The 19,906-nt window shown below is 34.7% G+C and overlaps 1 protein-coding gene across 2 annotated transcripts in view; it reads left to right on the forward strand.

Annotated features, from left to right (window-relative positions):
- The window catches only part of LOC308499287 (MOB-like protein phocein), a 36,365-nt gene extending 21,640 nt beyond the window's left edge, over positions 1-14,725 (forward strand). For both annotated transcript variants that reach the window (XM_081052402.1, XM_081052400.1), the window contains 6 exons: positions 1,627-1,727; positions 5,191-5,233; positions 5,418-5,504; positions 11,418-11,497; positions 12,456-12,567; positions 12,701-14,725. In XM_081052402.1, the coding sequence (XP_080908528.1) occupies positions 1,627-1,727; positions 5,191-5,233; positions 5,418-5,504; positions 11,418-11,497; positions 12,456-12,567; positions 12,701-12,832 (555 nt within the window). In that variant the 3' untranslated portion in view covers positions 12,833-14,725. The remainder of the gene's footprint in view (positions 1-1,626; positions 1,728-5,190; positions 5,234-5,417; positions 5,505-11,417; positions 11,498-12,455; positions 12,568-12,700) is intronic.
- Positions 14,726-19,906: the final 5,181 nt, after the last annotated feature.

Consider the following 19,906-nt stretch of genomic DNA (forward strand, 5'->3'; position numbering starts at 1 on the left):
TTCTTTTACTCTCAGAGCGTTCGGAGTGCCTTTTCTCACTCCTTAGTCAGAACTAAATAGTTTATCCTGTATCTGTCAGCATCAACAGTGCTCATTTTTTGGTTTCTTAATTTAGTTCAGGCCAGAAGTTACCAGAGGGGAAAAGAAACACAGCAAACTCGCTGCCAGTTCACTGGTACTTTGAATTCTGATGTTTTTTTCCTGCTCCTGTTAATGATATTTGCTTTTCAAAGACCTCAATCAAATAGCTGCCCCATGCGTTCTGACTAGATTTTATAATTTTGTCCAGTGGAAGAGAAAGACTGATGTATGTTTACTCCATCTTAGCCCAAACAGGAAACAATGAAATGCTTTTTGCATATTTTATTGCTATGTATTTTACTCTTTCTAAATGATTTCTAAGTTAATAAATAGCACTTATTTTCGTGCGTCTCCCTCAAATAAAAAACAGAGACTTAAGTTTTGTTTTGAATTTTGTTTTTAGCATCTGGTACATAGGAGGTTTTTAAAAAATGTTTATTGACTTCTCCTAAATTATGTTAGTTGAAGTCAAGGATCAAGATAAGCAATTACCTGAAATGTTAAAGCCATAGCAGGTTAGGGATGAGAAAATTTACAAAAAACAGGCTGTAGACCCTGATTCTTTTGCATTCTTTGGTAATCCCAAAATCAGTTAGTTAGGTACATAAATACATTGTGTGCAAAATGGTTTGCTCATAATCAATATTCTTGAACCACCTATTTAATAAATGAATTTACTCATAATTATTAAATTTTGTTATAACTGGAGTTATAAGCTGTCAGTCTTTAAGGCATCTAGACTCCTTTTATTGATAGCTTATGTAAAACATTAAAAAGAGAGAGAAAAGAAGAAATCTAATTTACAAATGAAACAAAAATGTCATTTTGTTTTCTGCACTGAGTCCTCCATACTTCACCTTCTTCTAAAAGAAACATCATTCCCATTAGCAGTTTTCTTCCTTCTTCTTTGTCCCCCATTCTTCCTGCAGTTGTAAGCAATTGCTTATCTATTTTTTGTCTCTATAGATTTGCCTGTTGTAGATATTTCATATTAACGGAATCATAATATGTACCACAGTTGTATTTACATTGTCTATATTTTATGTTCGTATGAAAATTATGGTTTGTGGTTTTGATCCCTTTTCCAATCCTGGTAAATATCATATCTGCGTTTTTTGTAGTAAATCTTATCTCAAAGAAGTTGAATTGGAGAATAGGTAAGGGTTACCTCTTTTCTTCTAAATTACAGTAAGTTCTCACTTAATGTCATCATTGGGTTCTTGGAACTGTGGTGAATCAACGTATAAGGAAACCAGTTTTACCATAGACTAATTGATATAAACAAGAGTTAAGTTCCTGTGGCATATACCAATTACCATAGACTAATTGATATAAACAACAGTTAAGTTCCTGTGACATCTTATCAATGAAATGGCATTATTAGAGAACCTGCACTGATTATGATTGTGTTCTTGGTTTCCTGTTTCATTTATAACCCAAAAGCTGATCCACAAGAGTGGCTATATATTAAATTACATATATTTAATATAAGATTACCATATAGTGTAAGATTTTAATTAACTATAAGAACTTTTTTGTTTATAGTATATTCAACAGAACATAAGAGCAGATTGTTCGAATATTGACAAAATTCTTGAACCACCTGAGGGCCAAGATGAAGGTGTATGGAAGTACGAACATTTAAGGTAGGTCCTTATGATATATCAAAATAGTAATAGTACTTCTGTTGCTAAAAATAATCTTTAATATTAATGATTTTGAATCATAAATAAAATCATATATAACTGCAGACCAAAAGGCCAGATTTGAATGCTTTTATATTTTCAGTGTTATAAAGTTTTCAATTTCATTATTTACTGATTATTTTCTACATTTTTGAATTTGGGCCTTATTATCTTTTTATACAGCTTTCCTTAATCATATCCCTTAACCACAAATGTATTATTTCCATTTACCCACTCAGCAATACTTTATTTCTCTATAGAGGATCATATCAAGGTCCTAGTATAGGCTTGGTATCTGATAAGTTACCTATTAACTACTGTGTTTCCCTGAAAAGAAGACCTAACTGGACGATAAGCCCTAGCATGATTTTTCAGGATGACATCCCCTGAACATAAGCCCTAATGTGTCTTTTGGAGCAAAAATTAATACAAGACTCGGTCTTATTTTCAGGGAAACACGGTACTGTGAACTTCTAATATTTCCTTAAGTAAATTGTAATCCTGAAGTAAGGAATTTTAGAGCTTTTCATTATATCCTTTGAATGAAAAAATTGATGACTAGTGAATGACCAGTTAACTAGAGTTAACTTTAGAAGCGGCTATATCCTGAAGTTACTAGGTTGTTGTTGAAGTTAAAAACTTTTCAGTGTGAATGGGAGCTGGGATGAGTTGATAAATTAAATATAGAGAATGTAGTATGGATATATATGTTCATCAGGGTTTGTTACTTTTGAGTTGGTTTTTAAATAATAAGTATAGTGGAAATACCACTTTTTTTGAATTATTTAGACCCCATTTCCTGTGATGAGTGCCTCAACTTGTAGATAAGTTACTTTTTTTTTTGATGTTGCAGGCTTGTTTAGATATTGCAAAGACATAATGTCTTGTCATAACAGTTCAGCAATTTCAAGGTGCTAAGACTTCTTTGTACTCTGCTAGTTTCTTGGACGAATCACTTTACTACTCGATCTAGTTTTTAAAAAATACATCTCAATGTATAATTGAAAGTATGAATATGTAAATATTTCCCCATTCTTGTAAATCAACATAGAGTATTTTAGGATACTATATCCTCTGCCTTATTTTAATCAGCTTTGAAAATAACTACTTACTTATCTAGTAGGATTAATATTGAAAATAGTGAGGATTTTTTTTCATAGCATAATTCCTAACAAGTGAAGGATGATTTTAATTTATAAGGTTTTTATTTCAGACCTGAGAAAACCTTTTCCTCCCTATTTAACTTGATATTGATTTGAGGTTTAACATTTCCTGTTATTGTTAACGCTTTTGATTATATTATGATGTTACTGGGAATTGGGTCATGGGAGATGCAGTCAAATCTCCCACTAGCCCATACTGAGTCTTTGTAATTAGGAAAAGATGCCCCTTCCTCTGAGTGGATGCAGTCCTGTGCCAGGATGTACGGCTTAGCGACTGGAGTGTAGGCTGGATTTCAGTTCCGGCTTGGGTCTTCAGCTACACTACTGTATGTGTTAGCCCTGTAATGAATTAACTTGAAGCTGTAAGGTTTGCACTGTTTGCCACGGATGGTGCCAATAAACAGTGCCAAATCAGTTAGCCTAATTTTGTTACTGGCCATAAGTGTATTGGACTACATGAGAAACTTGTTTATCACCATCAGTCTTTATTACCACTTAGTGAAAAACAACTCAAAAACGAGTAGAGCCAGTAGAGGGTGATGTGGTGATTCAGAAATAGTGCTGTTTTTCGTAATCTAAGAACAGCATTATTGGGCATCTGGAAAGGAAATGCAGTTACAGAGAACTGGAAATTTGACCCTTGTTTTTTTTTCCCCCCTTCCACCTCCCTCCCCCACTCTGGTTCAAGCCGTTGTTTCTCAGTCTAGTTGTGTAGGACACAGCTCCCTGGCCCATGCTGGTATTATGAGCCTTGCACTCCCCCTGGCTGAGGCAGTCGGTTGCCGGTCAGCCACTCACAGCCGCTCACACTGCCCGCTGGCCACTCACGCTGGCCACAGGCCGTTCCTGGCAGCACACGGTAGCCCATGGCAGCACAGCAGCCAGTGGCAGCCCACCACAGCTCATGTCAGCCCAGCTCCAGGGAGAGACATTGTTCACAATCTTAGCTGTAGAGGGAGCAGCTCACTGGCCCATGTGGGAATCGAACCGGTCACCTCAGCGTTAGGAGCACGGCACTCTAACCACCTGAGCCACCAGGCAGGCCCCAACCCTTGTCTTTTTGTTTTCTTCTATTATAATGTACTTTAAGAAATAAGTACAGTTTTTCTTTCATATATGTGCAGTTCCCCGCCTCTCCCCTTGGGGACTCTCTTTTATCTATCAATTATGTAGGTTTTAGCTTTGCATTTGTAGGAAACTAAAGTGTTCTCATTTTTTCATGGGGAAACATAGTGATTAACTAATTTGATAGGATTTTTAGAGGGAACATACTCAATATTTGACAGCTATAAAATAAGTTATCTTTGCGACAGAGGATTAATTGCCTTTTTATATCAAATAACAAGTCTGTCTAAAAATGGTTATCTAATTTCCTCCATATTCATTTATTCAAAAATATTTTTTTAGCACTTACTATGTTCTAAGCATTGTTCTAGGCTTAATAAGTCTCAGTTTGGCAATTTTAGAAGGAAAGCATATGATGAAAAAAATGCCGATGATCTATTAAGTGACAAAACAAGTTACAACATTGTATATGATACGATCCCAATATATTTTAATCAGTGCAGAGAAACTCAAATTTACACGTAAACAATAAGTATCTTTTGGGAAGAGGTGGTAGAATTATGGAGGACTTTCTTCTTCTATGTTATGTTTGAAGTTTTTATAAGGGACAAGTTGTTTGTAATCAGAACAAAACTTGTAAAATACATAGGCGTGTAAAACGCCTCGTCTTTTTTCTATGTATTTGTACATAGGTATATACACACATATACATATTTTTTTACATAACTGGAATCTTACTGTGAATATAAATTTGTTCTTTGTATGTTTATGTATATACCAATATTTTATTACTCTGTCATTTAGAATATTTCAAAAAAAATTTAACGTATAGTTTCTGTGAGCATCTTTGTACAATGTATCTGCATGTGGAGATTGACAAAGTCAAAAAATAATGTACTTCCTAAGTGTCTTGGTAAATATTTCCAAATTCTTAAAAAAATGATACCAATTTCTAGTGTTAAGACTGGTCAATTCACTGAACTCTGATATTGAACACATTGTTAAGGTTGTCAGTTTTGGGTTTTGTTTATTAATCTCTATGTCTTTGTAGGATACGTGCCATGTAAATTCAGGTGGCGTTGATAATGGTGATTAGGGAGGAAGGGTAGTATTGATGGGGTTCTGTTGTGACGCTCAATATTCTAAAAATAATGTGGAGAATAGCTAAGACTTCATTTATATATTTTTATTTTTAGGCAATTCTGTCTTGAGCTGAATGGACTTGCTGTCAAACTTCAGGTATTTTTTTCTTTGAGTTATTTGAAAGTTCTGTTTTTTCCCGTTTTTGTGACTTAATGTGCTTACAAAGACTTATCCAAAATTCCTAATTTTTTTAGAATTTTACATGTAAATGTAGTACCCCAAATGATTAAACTTTTCAATTATTATTTTACATATTAAGAAATGTAATTGTTTTTAACAGAGTGAATGCCATCCAGATACATGTACTCAGATGACAGCAACTGAACAATGGATTTTTCTTTGTGCAGCTCATAAAACTCCAAAAGAGGTGAGAATTTATAAAACAGAATGACTAATAAAATTATCATAACCTAAACTCTCCAAGACAGTGGTAGACCAATTTTTAGAGGTTTTAGTTCACTATTTTGCCATTTGGTTTAGAGTTCTTTTCTGAAAGGTTATTGCCACAATGCTATTTTAGGATATCTTTTTAAATTTTTTTATTGGGGAACAGTGTGTTTCTCCAGGGCCCATCAGCTCCAAGTCGTTGTCCTTCAATCTAGATGTGGAGGGCGCAGCTCAGCTCCAAATCCAGTCGCCGTTTTCAGTCTTAGTTGCAAGGAATGCAACCCATCATCCCATGCGGGAATTAAACTGGCAACCTTTGTTGTTAAGAGCTCGTGCTCTAACCAACTGAGCCATCTAGCCGCCCCTCTGGAAGCTCAGTGGCAGCTCATTGTCTTCAGTCTAGGTGTGGAGGGTGCAGCTCACTGACCCATGCGGGGAATTGAACCGGCAACCCTGTTGTGCAGAGCTCGCGCTCTAACCAACTGAGCCATCCGGGTGCCCTGCTATTTTAGGATTTCTTATGATTAGTATCATTTTTCATAATTGGGCAATTGCATGGGCTAGAACTCACTTTATGATTTACTGGCTATCACAGGATAAGATCTGTCATATCGTGCTGATATCTAATATGTAATGGATGAGATATACCTGTTTAGATTTTTTGGTTCAGTCACAATTTCTTTTGATAGGAACAATTGTTTGTGATTACTAGTTGATGCTTAGTCTATTAAATAGAAATGTTACTTCTGAGTTTTTTAACTTTGTAGTCAGTATTTTTTTCTCTACATTTCATTAATGTTTCTTACTGTTAATTTGAAACCCACCATAATGATTTTCCTCTTCATATTTGGTCCTACACTGAAAAAGTTATTTGTGTTGTTTTCTCAGTTATTGTCAAGGTGAGAGTATAGGAAGTAGAAATTATCTATAGAATTTTTTTATTTTAAATCATTCATATGGTATCCTAGTACATACTCAGTTTTCCTTAGTTATCTCAAAAATGTCCTTTACAGCTGGTTCGTGTAAAGTATGGGTTGATTTTCTTTTGATCTGCATTCCTTTTTTCCTCCATAGTAATTACTTTTTACTCAACACTGATTTGATGGAAAATAATGGGGTTAGGCCAGTTATAGACCTTCACATGATCGTTATGTTAACAGACCTGCAAGGCTTGAAGACAGGTGACTCTTTAGTTGCAAAATCAGTATCTGGTGGTTTTTTTGTTTGAAACAGGTAAATTCTCCAAAATAAGGAGTATCTGGTACCTGTCTAAGCAGATGCTACTTATTTGGAGGACTGATTTAATTCAGTGTTATTTTTGTGTGTTAATGCATTGAAGCAATATTAAGATAATGTATCATTCTGCATCTAGGAAAATTCACATAGCAGTTTATTTGATATGCCATTGAAATTGGCCACATAGTTTAGTGAACAATGTGATAATTGCAATTAAGAAACTGAATCAGGAAGGCTAGTTTCATTTTGGCAAATAGTAAAGATGTACTATGCAGTTTGTGATGTATTGTGAGATTTATATATACTGTCATTGTCACATCCACATTTTTCTTAATTGATATCAGCATTAGATACTGTAAGTCTTAAAGTTGCGACATTCTTTCTGAAGATCAACTCCTTTGAATTGTCCATGTATCAAGGGAGGATGATAGTAGAATTTCCACGTGGTAGCTGCATGGAATGGATTACTGTAAACATACAAACAAAAGAAAATCCTGAAAGGACACTTACTGAACTCTTTTGAAATAATTTTGCACAGTCAGGAAATACTAACTGACAGATTAGTAGCTAAAAAAGTTGCTCTTATGAATTAAAAGCACTGGGCAGAGTCTGACGTGGAACAGGCAAGGTACTCAGCACCAGTGATGCTTTACTCTGCCCTTGAAAATTAAAGGCATTGCAGCAAATAGAGTTAATTGTACAAATAAATAGTGATTGTAACTGACCAAAGTTATAACTTGTTATTATCTGCTAGCCCTTTCAGTCACATGTGGATTGTGATCACTTGCAGTAGCATTATAATTATGTATTTAGCAAAATATGATTTATAAAAGTTTGTGAGCACATTATTTACAGTTTTGTAACCTCCATTTTACCAACTTTTTGCCGTTACAAATGATGCAGAATAGTATTAGTTCACTGAAAATTGGAGGGAGGTGGAGGGAAACAGCTAAAACAAGGCAAAACTCTTTCCCAACTCCACCCCCATTCCCCAATTCAGAAATCGATTGAAGTTCTAAAGTTAATGCTGTCTGATACAGTAGCCATGAACAACATGTGGTTACGGAGCACTTAACGTAGGTATCCAAAATGAGATGTCTTCTAAGTTTTAAATACATGCCAATTTCAAAGACTTAGTACAAAAAAGACAATGTAAAATACTCATTAAGAGATAACTGGATATCTACATACAAAAGAATGAAGTTATACCTCTATTTCACACCATATACAAAAATTGGATCAAAATGGATCAAAAATCTAAGTGTAACCTCTAAAATTATAAAACTCTAGGGAAAAAACAGAAGTATAAATATTCATGACCTTGAAGTAGGCAGTGAGTTCTGAGATGTGACACCAAGAGCACAAACAGTGGAAGGAAAAATAGGTAATTCAGATTTCATCAAAATTAAAAAATTTTTGAGCTTCAGAGGACACTGTCAAGAAAGTGTAAAGACAACCCATAGAATGGGAGAAAATATTTTTGTAAATCATATCTCTGATAAGGTTCTAGTATCCAGAATACATAAAGAATTTTAACAACTCAACAATTAAAAGACAGTCCAATTTAAAAATAAGCAAAAGATTTGAATAGACTTTTCTTTAAAGAAGATATACAAATGGCCAGTAAGTACATGAAACGATGCTCAACATCATTAGTCATGAGGTAAATGCATATCAAAACCACAATGAGAACAGATAAACAAAATGTGGCATATACATACAATGGAATATTTTCAGCCATAAAAGGGAATGGAGTTCTGATACATGCTACAACATGGCTGAACCTTGAAGATGTGCTGAGTGAAATAAGCCATACGCAAAAGGACAGCTATTGTGTGATTCTACTTATATGAAATATCTTGAAAGGGCAAATTCATAGAGACAGAAAGTAGATTAGAGGTTGATGGGCTGGGGGCTAGGGGGTGTGGGATGTTAATGCTTGATCATATAGTTTCTGTTCAGGATGATGAAAAACTTTTGGTTTGGAAATAGTGGTGTTGGTTGCATAGCAGTGAATGTAATTAATGCCACCAAGTTGTACATTTTAAAATGGTTAAAATGACAAATTTTATATTGTATATATTTCACCACAGTTTTTTTTAATGGAAAGAAAAGACACATCCACAATGGCATATACTTCACTCACTAGAATGACTAAAATATAAAAAATAGATAATAACAAGTGTTGGCCATGATGTGGAGAAAACGGAATCCCTCATACATTGCTGATGGGATTGTAAAATACTGTGACCACTTTGGAAAACAGTTTGGAAGTTCCTCAAAATGATAAGCATAGAGTTATCACATCACTTAATGATTCTACTCCTAGATATATATATATATATATATATATATATATATATATATATATATATATATATATATATATATATACACACACACACACACACACACATATATATATATCCATAAGAAATGAAAATATATGTCCACACAAAACTTTTATACCGGCGTTCACAGTTATTAGGTTGGTGCAAAAGTAATTGCGGTTTAAAAGGTTAAAAATTGGAAAAACCACAATTACTTTTGTACCAACCCAGTAATACATTATTCATGGCAGCCCTAAATGGAAACAACCAAATTTCCATCAACTGATGAGTAGTAAAGAAATAAAATGTAGTATATGTATGCAATGGAATATTATTCACTATAAAAAAGAATGAAATCGGTAGAGGGAGAAACATTTTATAGCATTTTTGTATATATGAAAAATAATAAAATAAAAAACTTTTTGCATAAAAAAAGTAATGAAGTACTGATTTATGCTACACTATATATGGGCCTGAAAAACATGCTAAGTGACACAGAAGACCACATATTATTCTATTTTTAGAACTATCCAGAATAGGCAAGTCTATAGAAGACAGAAAGTAGATTAGTTGCTATATAGCATTAGGAGGAGGAAAGACTAAAGACTGCTAATTGGTACTGGGTTTCTTTTGGGGGTGATGAAAATGTTCTGGAATATAGTTGATGATGGTTGCACAGTTTTGTGAATATACCAAAAACTACTGAATTGTGCACTTTAAAACAGAAATTTTATGGTATGTGAATTGTATCTTAAAATACCCCCCAAAGCTCAATTTTTATATCAATCATGTTGAAACGATAATTTTGGCTGTATAGAGTTAAATAAAATACATTATTGAAATTAATTTCACCTGTTTGTTTTTTACCTTTTTAATGGGGCTACTATAAAATTTAAAATTAAGTGTATGGCTTGCATTATATTTCCATTGGACAGTGCTGATTTAAAGGTTGTAAAACTGTCCCACGGTACACGCAAATGACTAGTATGAGAAACACAGTGACTTGGGATATTTGTTTTTGACCAAATCACCTGTAATCATATATATGGAGAAAGATGATTTTTTCAGTAAATACCGCTCATGGTACTGTTTTAGGTGAGGAGTCCACTAACCAGAAATTCCTATGGATGTATAGTTAGAAAAATACCTTTTGTTTTGTTTAGATAATCTGTATTTGCCATGGCACTATATCTAAACCATATTTAGTAGTTATTAATTTACATTTCTAAATATTATACCAGCTTCAATCTTAACACTTGAAAAATATTCTAACTACTGGGTACAATTAGAATCATTGTTATTCTTTTCTCTAGTTCATTTTTTTCCTTCAAGTGGATTCCCTGGTTCATTTTCAATCCTACTTTTCTTTGATGCTTTTCCTTGCCTGTCCTTAGAAGAACTGAGTGAGGAGAATTACTTTGCAGTTTTAAATTTCCTTCATTTAATAGGTTTGCTGATTTGCGATGAGACAATAGGTTTCATTGTTTCTGACAAATGGGCTAGTATAAGACAGGTTTATTAAACTATAAAGAATAAATTTCATGTTAAATTTTAAAGGAGGTTCAAGGAGAAAATCCTTTAGACAGCTGCTAGAGTGGTGCCAGGCACATAATAAGGGATGCTTTCTAGGATGGTAGAAGACAGTGATCCCTGGAGGTATTTGTGAAGAGAAGGAGGCTTCCGGGCCTCTTGGAATGGTATGAATCAGTGGACCAGGAATCAGCATATTCATTGTAGAAACATGTTTTTGCGTCTTTCTTCCTAACTACGATGATCTAGAGTAATCATTGACCATCAGTTAATGGTAGTCCCTGCCGCTGTGTATCATTCTTCAGGGCTGTCCCCATGCTTTAGAGTTGGGATATTTGTACGCTTGCTTGCTTGAATCTCTCTGATCTTTTCTAAGCTGGAGTGCATGTTTTGAAAGATTCCTTATCCTGCCTACAGATTTTTAAGACCTGGGAAAAGGCCTGTATATACTCTACAAACTGACCGGCCTCAGTTTCCTCATTTGTAAAATCAGAGGGTTAGATTAAATAGTCAAGTGTTCTTCCCAGCTCCGTTTTCTTCTAGGTACATACATTGTTGAGAATGAGAAATTAGACTGATTAATGTGTCTTCTAGAGGCCTGATATTACAGTTCACGGGGATTATAAAACCTTATTTATTGCCGTAGCATTGAATTTTACAATCGTTCTAATATTGTAAGGCATTTTTTTTCTTAGAATATGCTCAGGTTTTTGGAATAAGACACTTATGTAATAAATATACCTAATTTAAGATGTAGAGCTCTTTGTTGATGCATATTTACATTTTTTCTTTTATAGTGTCCTGCTATAGACTATACTAGACACACACTTGATGGTGCTGCATGTCTTCTGAATAGCAATAAATATTTTCCCAGCAGGTAAACAAAACTTTTAAATATGGTATTAAACTTTTTGGATTTAATTTAGAAGATTGATGTTTTTAAAACTAAAACTAGGTTGCTGGTTAATGCGTTGTATTCTTTACACTTTTTTCCCCCCAGCTGTTGTGTATTTGACTTGTTCAAAATAATTCAAGTTTTGAAATTAGGGTTGTGGTTAAACTAAAGGCAGCAGGACTTGGCTCCCAAAGTTCCCAGTTCAGTCAGGGTTAGTCCTTACTGCTGTGCATCAATCTCCAGGACTCTCTCTCTGATGCTTTAGAGTTGGGATATTTACACACTCGCTTACTTGAATCCGTGATGGAGTCAGCCTCTGCATACCATGCCTAAGCACAGACTTTCCTTAGTTGGACTGCTTGGTTTTGAAAGATCCTTGCCTGCAGATTTTTAAGATCTGGGAAGAAACCTGTGCATACTGTAATACGTTATTGGTGAGGTGTATGACTGGCATTTTATATTCTATTAAAATGTTTCTTACCAGATGGATAGAATTCAAGATTCCCCCACTCCCAAATGTCATTAATTCCAAAGAGCTCATATAAAATATGTATAAGCTCATGTAAGAATATTGGTTTTTGCCTCAGTATCTTATATACATTTTTTTAAAAAAAGGTTATCAGAAATATGCAGGCAGTTTTTATTTCTCCAAAAAAGAATTGAGTTCTACAGAATAAACTAATTCCTTTCAGTAGTTTTAATTACATTAAATTTTAACAAAGTTTCAAAACTATAATACTGAATTTCTTAGGCATTGTGGTCACGTAGAAAGAGCACTGGCCCAGGAGTGAAGGATAGGTGTTCTTCTGCTCTTGCAACTTCTTGGACTGGTCATTTACCTAGGTGTCAGTTTCCACACGTGTGAATTGAGCAGATTGGAATATATTTTTCCTAAGACCTGTCCAGCTCTATGAATCTATGATTTCTTTTCTGTTTCTAGGGTTAGCATAAAGGAATCATCTGTAGCCAAACTAGGATCAGTATGCCGTAGGATTTACAGAATATTTTCACATGCTTATTTTCATCACCGGCAGATATTTGATGAATATGAAGTAAGTAAATTTTACTAATTATCCTGATGTATTCTTACCAGAATGACAATAATAAATATTGATATTATGATATGTCTAGCTTTTTTGGTTTGGGATAGTAAATTAAAATAACATTTTTTCTTCCTCTCTACAGAATGAAACATTTTTGTGTCATCGGTTTACTAAATTTGTGGTGAAATATAATTTGATGTCCAAGGATAACCTGATTGTACCCATTTTAGAAGAGGAAGTTCAGAATTCAGTTTCTGGGGAAAGTGAAGCATGAAGGGAATCATATAGAAAAAATGTACTGATCACATAATTAACATTAATTATGTACTGTATATATATATATCATTTTAGACACATCAATCATGTATCCATATTATAGCCTCTTTGTTTAGTATAGGTAGGTTTTTGTATGCTGAGTGTTGCTTTTTAAAATGGGAAATACTTTTTAAGTTATTCATGAGCTATATATTCACCGGTGTGGCACTCATGGTTTTTACGTAAGATTAGTATTATCTGTTTATAATGCCTGTTAATAAAAGAATTTACAGTTTGGTAAAATTGCTGCTAAACAATCATTGGTTCACAATCCTCATTAAATAAACCCATCTATAAAATGATGAGTAAACTTGAGGTTTCCCAAAAGCCATTTACTAAAGAAATAGTAATGTTTTCCTTTGGTTTGACCCATGAGTTTAGATATTCTAGAAAATTCTGTAGTACATAGCTTAGTTTTTTTTCAAAAATGAGATAAATGTGTTTTAAAATTCTGTTTGTAGTTTTTGATATACACATATGATTATGTGTATATCCAAATATAAATCAAATGAAGCATTAGTAACACGTAAATAATCTTAATGCTACATAAAGTATATTCTAGACCTGCATACTTGGAAAGGATTTATGTTTCAGTGGACTGTTACATACAAGATGATGATAATGATAAAATGTGTAAATGATGTTCCCACTGGAAACCTGCCCTGTCCTTCTCTTTCCCTCCTTTCCCTAAACTCCCTCCCCAAACACATTAGCTTAGAAGCTTTTCACCAGACTTGGATTTAGCGGTGACTTACACCTATTTGTATTGTATTAATTGCTTACAGATTATACCTCATATTAGCAATTACACTACAGGAAAAATGTATTGGCCTAGGCTCTTGCTTATCCCTGTTTTGCAAAATTATTCTAACTACTTGGAAAATAGTCTTTAAAATAGTTGACTTTGTCTGTTAGTAATATTAATCTTTTCATCTAACCATCAAGGCAGCATTTAAATAGAGTTGAAAAATATTGTAGTATTTATTTTATGACCCCTCCCCACAACGTTTATGTTTGAATTATATGCACATATGAGGTTTTTTGCAATAATTTACAGGTTCCAGGGTGTTGATGAATGGTCATACATTTTTTTGGACTTAGTAATAATTCAATGTCTTAAGAAGGATTCAACTGCAGATTTACAGTCTTATAATTTATTGAATGCAATTTTAAACAAAGCACTGAGGTCTCTTTGCTAAACTGGTTGTAATGAGGCAGTAAGATAGGGTAAACAAATTGTACAGTAGTGAAGAAAATACATCAATTAATATCTTGAAGGGAGTTAAACATGGGGAACTTCTTTTTCATTTAAAAATTGTTCTTTTGAAATGAAGGTGAAAATATATTCATCTTGATTTGTTTTTTCAAATTTGAGGAAATATTTTATACTGTATTATGAGACAAGTATGTACAGCAAAAATGTGGGAAATAGTAGCATACAGAGAGTGTGTATATATACTTAATGCCTTTCCAAGCCTGCCAGTATATTGGATTTTGGAACAGTGCTGTCCGAACAACCAGTCATTACTTTGCCTCAACCCACAGCTATCTTTTAAGAAATGTTATGGTCCTAGTGAAAGGAATGTTGACTTTAAAATTATGTATTTATATTAATGTCACTATAAACCAATGGGAGTATTAATTTTTATGCAAACTTGCTAAATATTGAGAGGCTAAACTACTAAGTTAATAAATTATGTGTAGCAATGTAGCTGTTCTTTCTAGATGGTATCTCGATGGCTTTCTGTTGCGGTGCCTGGGACTGGCAATCTGCTTAAGTATTTCAAAACACATTTTGAATGATATGGCGTGGTGTTAACAGGGAAATAAAATACGGTTTTTTTCTTACTCATTCCATCTTACTTGTACTGTGTTTGGAATTGATCATAAAAAAAACCCCAAAGGAAACATTAGTTTGTAGTCTTGCTTTCACATTTGTATTGACATCTCCTTTATACTCATTGCTTGTGAAGTGGACTCGCTATAGTAGGTAAGAGGTAAATGAAACAGTTACTGATTTTCCTTAATACTGTTTACAGAATTTTGAAAATATACATGTATTTACCTAAGTGATACTGAAAAAATTAAGGACTCTGGCAAACTACTAATTTATAAAGTGTTTTAAGAAGAGGGGAATAGAAAACTCATAGTTCTGTGCAATAAGGAAGTTAGGCTCCACTTATTGTTTGGATTATCCAATATAGATCCTAAAGTTAAAATTTTCTTTCAACAACATTAGTTTGATCATACAGTAAACTCACTCTTTTTCTCCTATTGTATCTGGGGAAGTAACTAATTTAAATTATGTTCCCGTAAGTATCATAGTTCTTTTGTGTCTGTGCCTTTTCTTTTCTCTGACTTGAGGTCAAATTTGCATTTCTAGAATAGTTTCTCAGTTTAATTATTTTTTTTAAAACTTGATTTAAGTGTGTTTTTCCAGGACCCATCGGCTCCAAATCAAGTAGTGGTTTCAGTCTAGTTGTAGAGGGCGCAGCTCACAGTGGCCCATGTGGGGATCAAACTGGCAACCTTGTTAAGAGCACCATGCTCTAACCAACTGAGCTAACTGGCCACCCCAGCTAACCGTCCATCCCCAGTTTAATTCTTAATGATTAGCACTTTTTAATATCAGAATAACATTAAAAATCCATAATTACATTGTTAGCAGGACTGTTTATGGTTTAAACACATTTACTGATTGATGTCAAATTTATTGTAATAGAACTGATAATTTATTCCCTATGTATTTTGCTCTAGTCTCTGTATGATGACATTTGTTTGCCTGAAGACTTCCTATAATTTGCACAGTTACATACTTTATTTTTTGAATACTTCTTCGATATGGTAAAGGTTCCTTGGTGTAGTTCTTCCATGCTATGCAAATGTTTTACTAAAAGTAGTTGACTTTCATTTCTTGAATGCAGCTAATTGTTAACTAAGCAGACACTGCAGATGTGTTGATACAACTCGTTTAGCAGTTTATTTAAGATGGTCAAACGTGAATGTGTTTTCTGAAAAACTAAACCAGATAACTACCAAGTGAATCCACAGAAGGGTTATGTTATTCAACTAAAAGATTCAGTTAGGAGCCTCACTCTTAACATTTAGGGATGCATATTTTATAGGGTATTTTATGTGGGCTGGGAACCTAATGTAATTAAGCAAAAAGAACATAAAATTTTTATAATAACCTAAATTTCCAAAAGATTAATACAGTTGGCATCCTGAACTTACATCCATGAAGGTATTAATAGTATGTCAATTGTCTGATTGATTCCTGAATTAATTACAGCATCAATATTAAAAATTAGTAAGATAGTTATTTATTTTTAAATGAAATCAGCATTTTATCCTGATTTGATTTCTGCTGTAAACCTTGGTAAAGCAGTTTATAATTCCATAAATAACGTATTTACCACTTTGTTTTGGGTGGACCACATGAGAGCCATCTGTATCTTTTATAACAATTAAAAATCTTTACTTAAAAATTGTAACTTGTTACAGATTATAGGATTTTCTGCCTTTTTTGTGACAATGTCAAAGGGATATTCTCATAATATATGATTATTTTATGTAAAAGAATTTTCTACCTCTACATTTGCTGATTTTTACCCCCCTTCTTCCTCCCCCCCCCACTCTGGTTCAAGCTGTTGTTTCTCAGTCTAGTTGTGTAGGATACAGCTCCTTGGCCCGTGCTGGTATGAGCCTTGAGTTCCCCCCAGTTGAGGCAGTCGGTCGCCGGTTGTTGGTCAGCCACTCACAGCAGCTCTCGCTGGTGGCCGGCCACTCATGATGGCTGCCAGCCGCTCATGGCCGCTCATGGCAGCACACGGCAGCCCAGCTCTAGGGAGAACCGTTGTTCACAATCTTAGCTGTAGAGGGCGCAGCTCACTGGCCCATGTGGGAATCCACCCAGAGACCTCGGTGGCAGCATTAGGAGCATGGTGCTCCAACCACCTGAGCCACCGGGCTGGCCCTACATTTGCAGATTTTAATGTTTTGGTTTTCCTTAGTATCTAAAAGAAAATGTTAGTTTATTTTTTATAACATTTTTATACCTTGTTTTAATAGTAAGAGGTTAAGTCAAGTAGGAATGACAGGATTCTAGCCTTGTGTTTTCTCCTACTTTCTTAGAGACAGATTAAAGGGAGTCAAAGGAACAAGAGAACCCCAGAAAGAAGAAAGCAGTGGGTATGATCATTATTGCACTAGCAAATGAGATACCCCCTTCACCCAATTCCAGTAATTCAGTAAAATTCTTTTGATTCTTGTGGGTAAATTCCCACTTAACTGCCCTAAAAATGTTTTTAAAACCAGATGTATGTTCATAGAGATTGTGCTTGCCTTGATTTGGGTAATGTTTGGGTAATATGTAATATTTCATTACCTCTACATTTGCTGATTTTTACTTATTAAATATTTGGTGCTCTTGGTTTTTTAAACATTTTACAAAACAAGTGCAGATCTTGGATTCTGATTGTAGAGCTACCATGTTAGTGATTATATTTGTTTTCAATGTCTACTGTAGTAAATTACTATAGATTCAGTGATTTAAAACAATACAAATTTATTATTTTAGAGTTCTAGAGGTCAGAAGTTCGAAATCAGTGTTACTGGACTGAAATTAGGTTCCTCCTTTCTAGAGTACCTAGGGGAGAATCTATCTGTTCCTTACCTCTTTTTGCTGCTGGTGGCTGCTGGCATTCTTTGGCTTGTGGTCTCATTATTCTAGTCTATACTTCCATAATCATATCATGTCTTTAATGCTATCTCTGCCTCCCTCTTGTAAGGACACTTGTGATGACATCATTACATCCACTTGGATAATCTGGATAATTAACCTCATCTCAAGATCTTAATCACATTTGAAAAGTCCCTTTGCCATATAAAGTGACATATTCACAGGTTCTGGGGATTAGTTAGGAAGAGATGTTTTAGGGGGCCTTTATCCAGCCTATGACAGCATTCTCAAATTCATGTTGTTAGTCTCAAAAAGTTCTCCATGCTATGGATATAATTTTTACTCTGGTAGTGGTACTTTTTTATTTCCTGCATGCTGTGTACTTGTTTATGCCTCCCAATCATACATTTTATTTAAGTCTGTAAAAGTTGAACTTGAAATCATTTTCTACAGGTAACCATTTACCTTATCATTCTTGTATTGATCTGTTGATAGCTAAATTCTTTGCATGATCTTTTAGTTGATGCATAAAACTGATAATTCTGTGGTTCAGAGACTTTGCCTACCAGTTTGTGAAAGAGTAGGAGAGATGGAAGAAAATGTGGTGGAAGAATATTTTCCAAACTTCTTTGTACATCAAAAAATAAAGGGAGAGTTTAAATCGACAGATTCTTGGGTTCCACCTTTGGAAGCTGGTTTAATTTAGAATGGGAGGGCCTGAATCTGGGTTATAAAAGCATCATGGGTAACTTTGATGTGCTATCAGTTTTGGAAAAAACTAGGAAATTTAGGAGATGAGGTAAAAGATACTTTTCTTTCAAACCAGTAAATAGTAATTGTAGCCAGTGTTTTCTCAGGGGAAGATAAATCTGGCAATAGCAAAAAATATTCACCTCTAAGGTAAGTTCCTAGGAGAAGGAGTGAGTTTGGGGCATACCATCAGCTTCTCCCAGGGTTGCAGAGGACGATGAAGGGTACATAGAGAGCAAAATGGGGAAAGAGTGGCTCCTCAGCTGACGCTCTGCCTCTAACCAGCTTTGCTGCCAGAGTTAGCTATATTGTCTTGCTTTGTTTTTTAAATGTGGGAGCCTATTTGAGACATACTGAATTCCACAATTGCATAGACTTCAAAAGCCTTGTTTTATGAGACTTAATACTATTTGTTGAGGTTACACCAGGTTAATTCTAACAGGTCTGTAATATTTTCCTTCCTTGCAAAGTGAGAATGCTGCCATTGCAGAATTTCCAAGTGCTTCTCAGATGGATATGGGTGGGTATTTGGGAAATTGCTATTTAGTTTTTCTTCAAGAAGTGAGTATACCCCATACCAGCTGGTCTGGAACCTTTAGGGTACTTCAGAGGAACAGTAGTTTTTTGCCATCAGGTTTGTTCAGTTTTGTTTAGCATATTCAAAACTGAGGAGCATATTTATCTGGGGACAGTAGAGATACTAAATCCAACCTTTATGTGATCGCTCTTGAATCACTTGGGTTTGCTTTATTTTGGGAACTGAAATCGAAAGCAAGAGTTGGCAACCTCTTCTTAGCACAACTACAAGGGTTCCATTGTGTTGGTATTTAGCAAATCCCAAGGAAAAGATAAGACAAATGTATTTAGAATTAGAAAAAGAATCTTAGAAATCATTGAGTTGAGACTCCGTCCCTTGTCCTCTTGTTCTACAGATTTAAAAACAAAACTCCAACAAAAAACCAAGGCCACAGAAATTAAATGATTGTCCAGAATCCCCACAGATAGATATTGCAGAACTGGGGCCTCAGATCCCTGAGCGCTGTGGAAGTTAATGTAGAAGAGGTGAAGAGAGGAGACAAGTTCATCTGATGGGGCCTAGGAAGCCAGCATCCCTCCCACATGACTTCTCAGTGGTACCAGTACTGTAAGGATGCACCGTCAGGTAATCTCCAGTCTTAAAATGCCTGAGTGAAGTGGCATTTTAGGTGGGATTTTCTAGTTAGGCCCTAAAGTGCTTTTTGGGGCCAGAGCTTAACACTGCAGTCATGATCTGAGTCTCTGGGCGTACGTTAGAGTTTAGGAGTTGAGTGAAATCTGTTCATCTAAGAGTATTCAGTGTGTACTCCACTAGTAGATACTCAGGACTGCCCCAAACTCCTGACTTATTTCCAGGCACATCTTAATCACTACTCTGATTTTGGCTGATTATAAACAGCCCCTTCTCCTGCTTACAATTCTAAGTTAAAAATAGGCCAGTCACCAACTGGCCAAAATCCCATTTGCCTTTGGATTTCATTAGCTAATTTACAAGTAATGCAGAAGCTTCACAGTGTACTCATTCTTCCCCAGGGCTTCCTATACAATCAACTACTAGATGGATTT

This window comes from Rhinolophus hipposideros (assembly GCF_964194185.1).
Source record: "Rhinolophus hipposideros genome assembly, chromosome: 6".
Lineage (NCBI taxonomy): Eukaryota > Metazoa > Chordata > Mammalia > Chiroptera > Rhinolophidae > Rhinolophus > Rhinolophus hipposideros.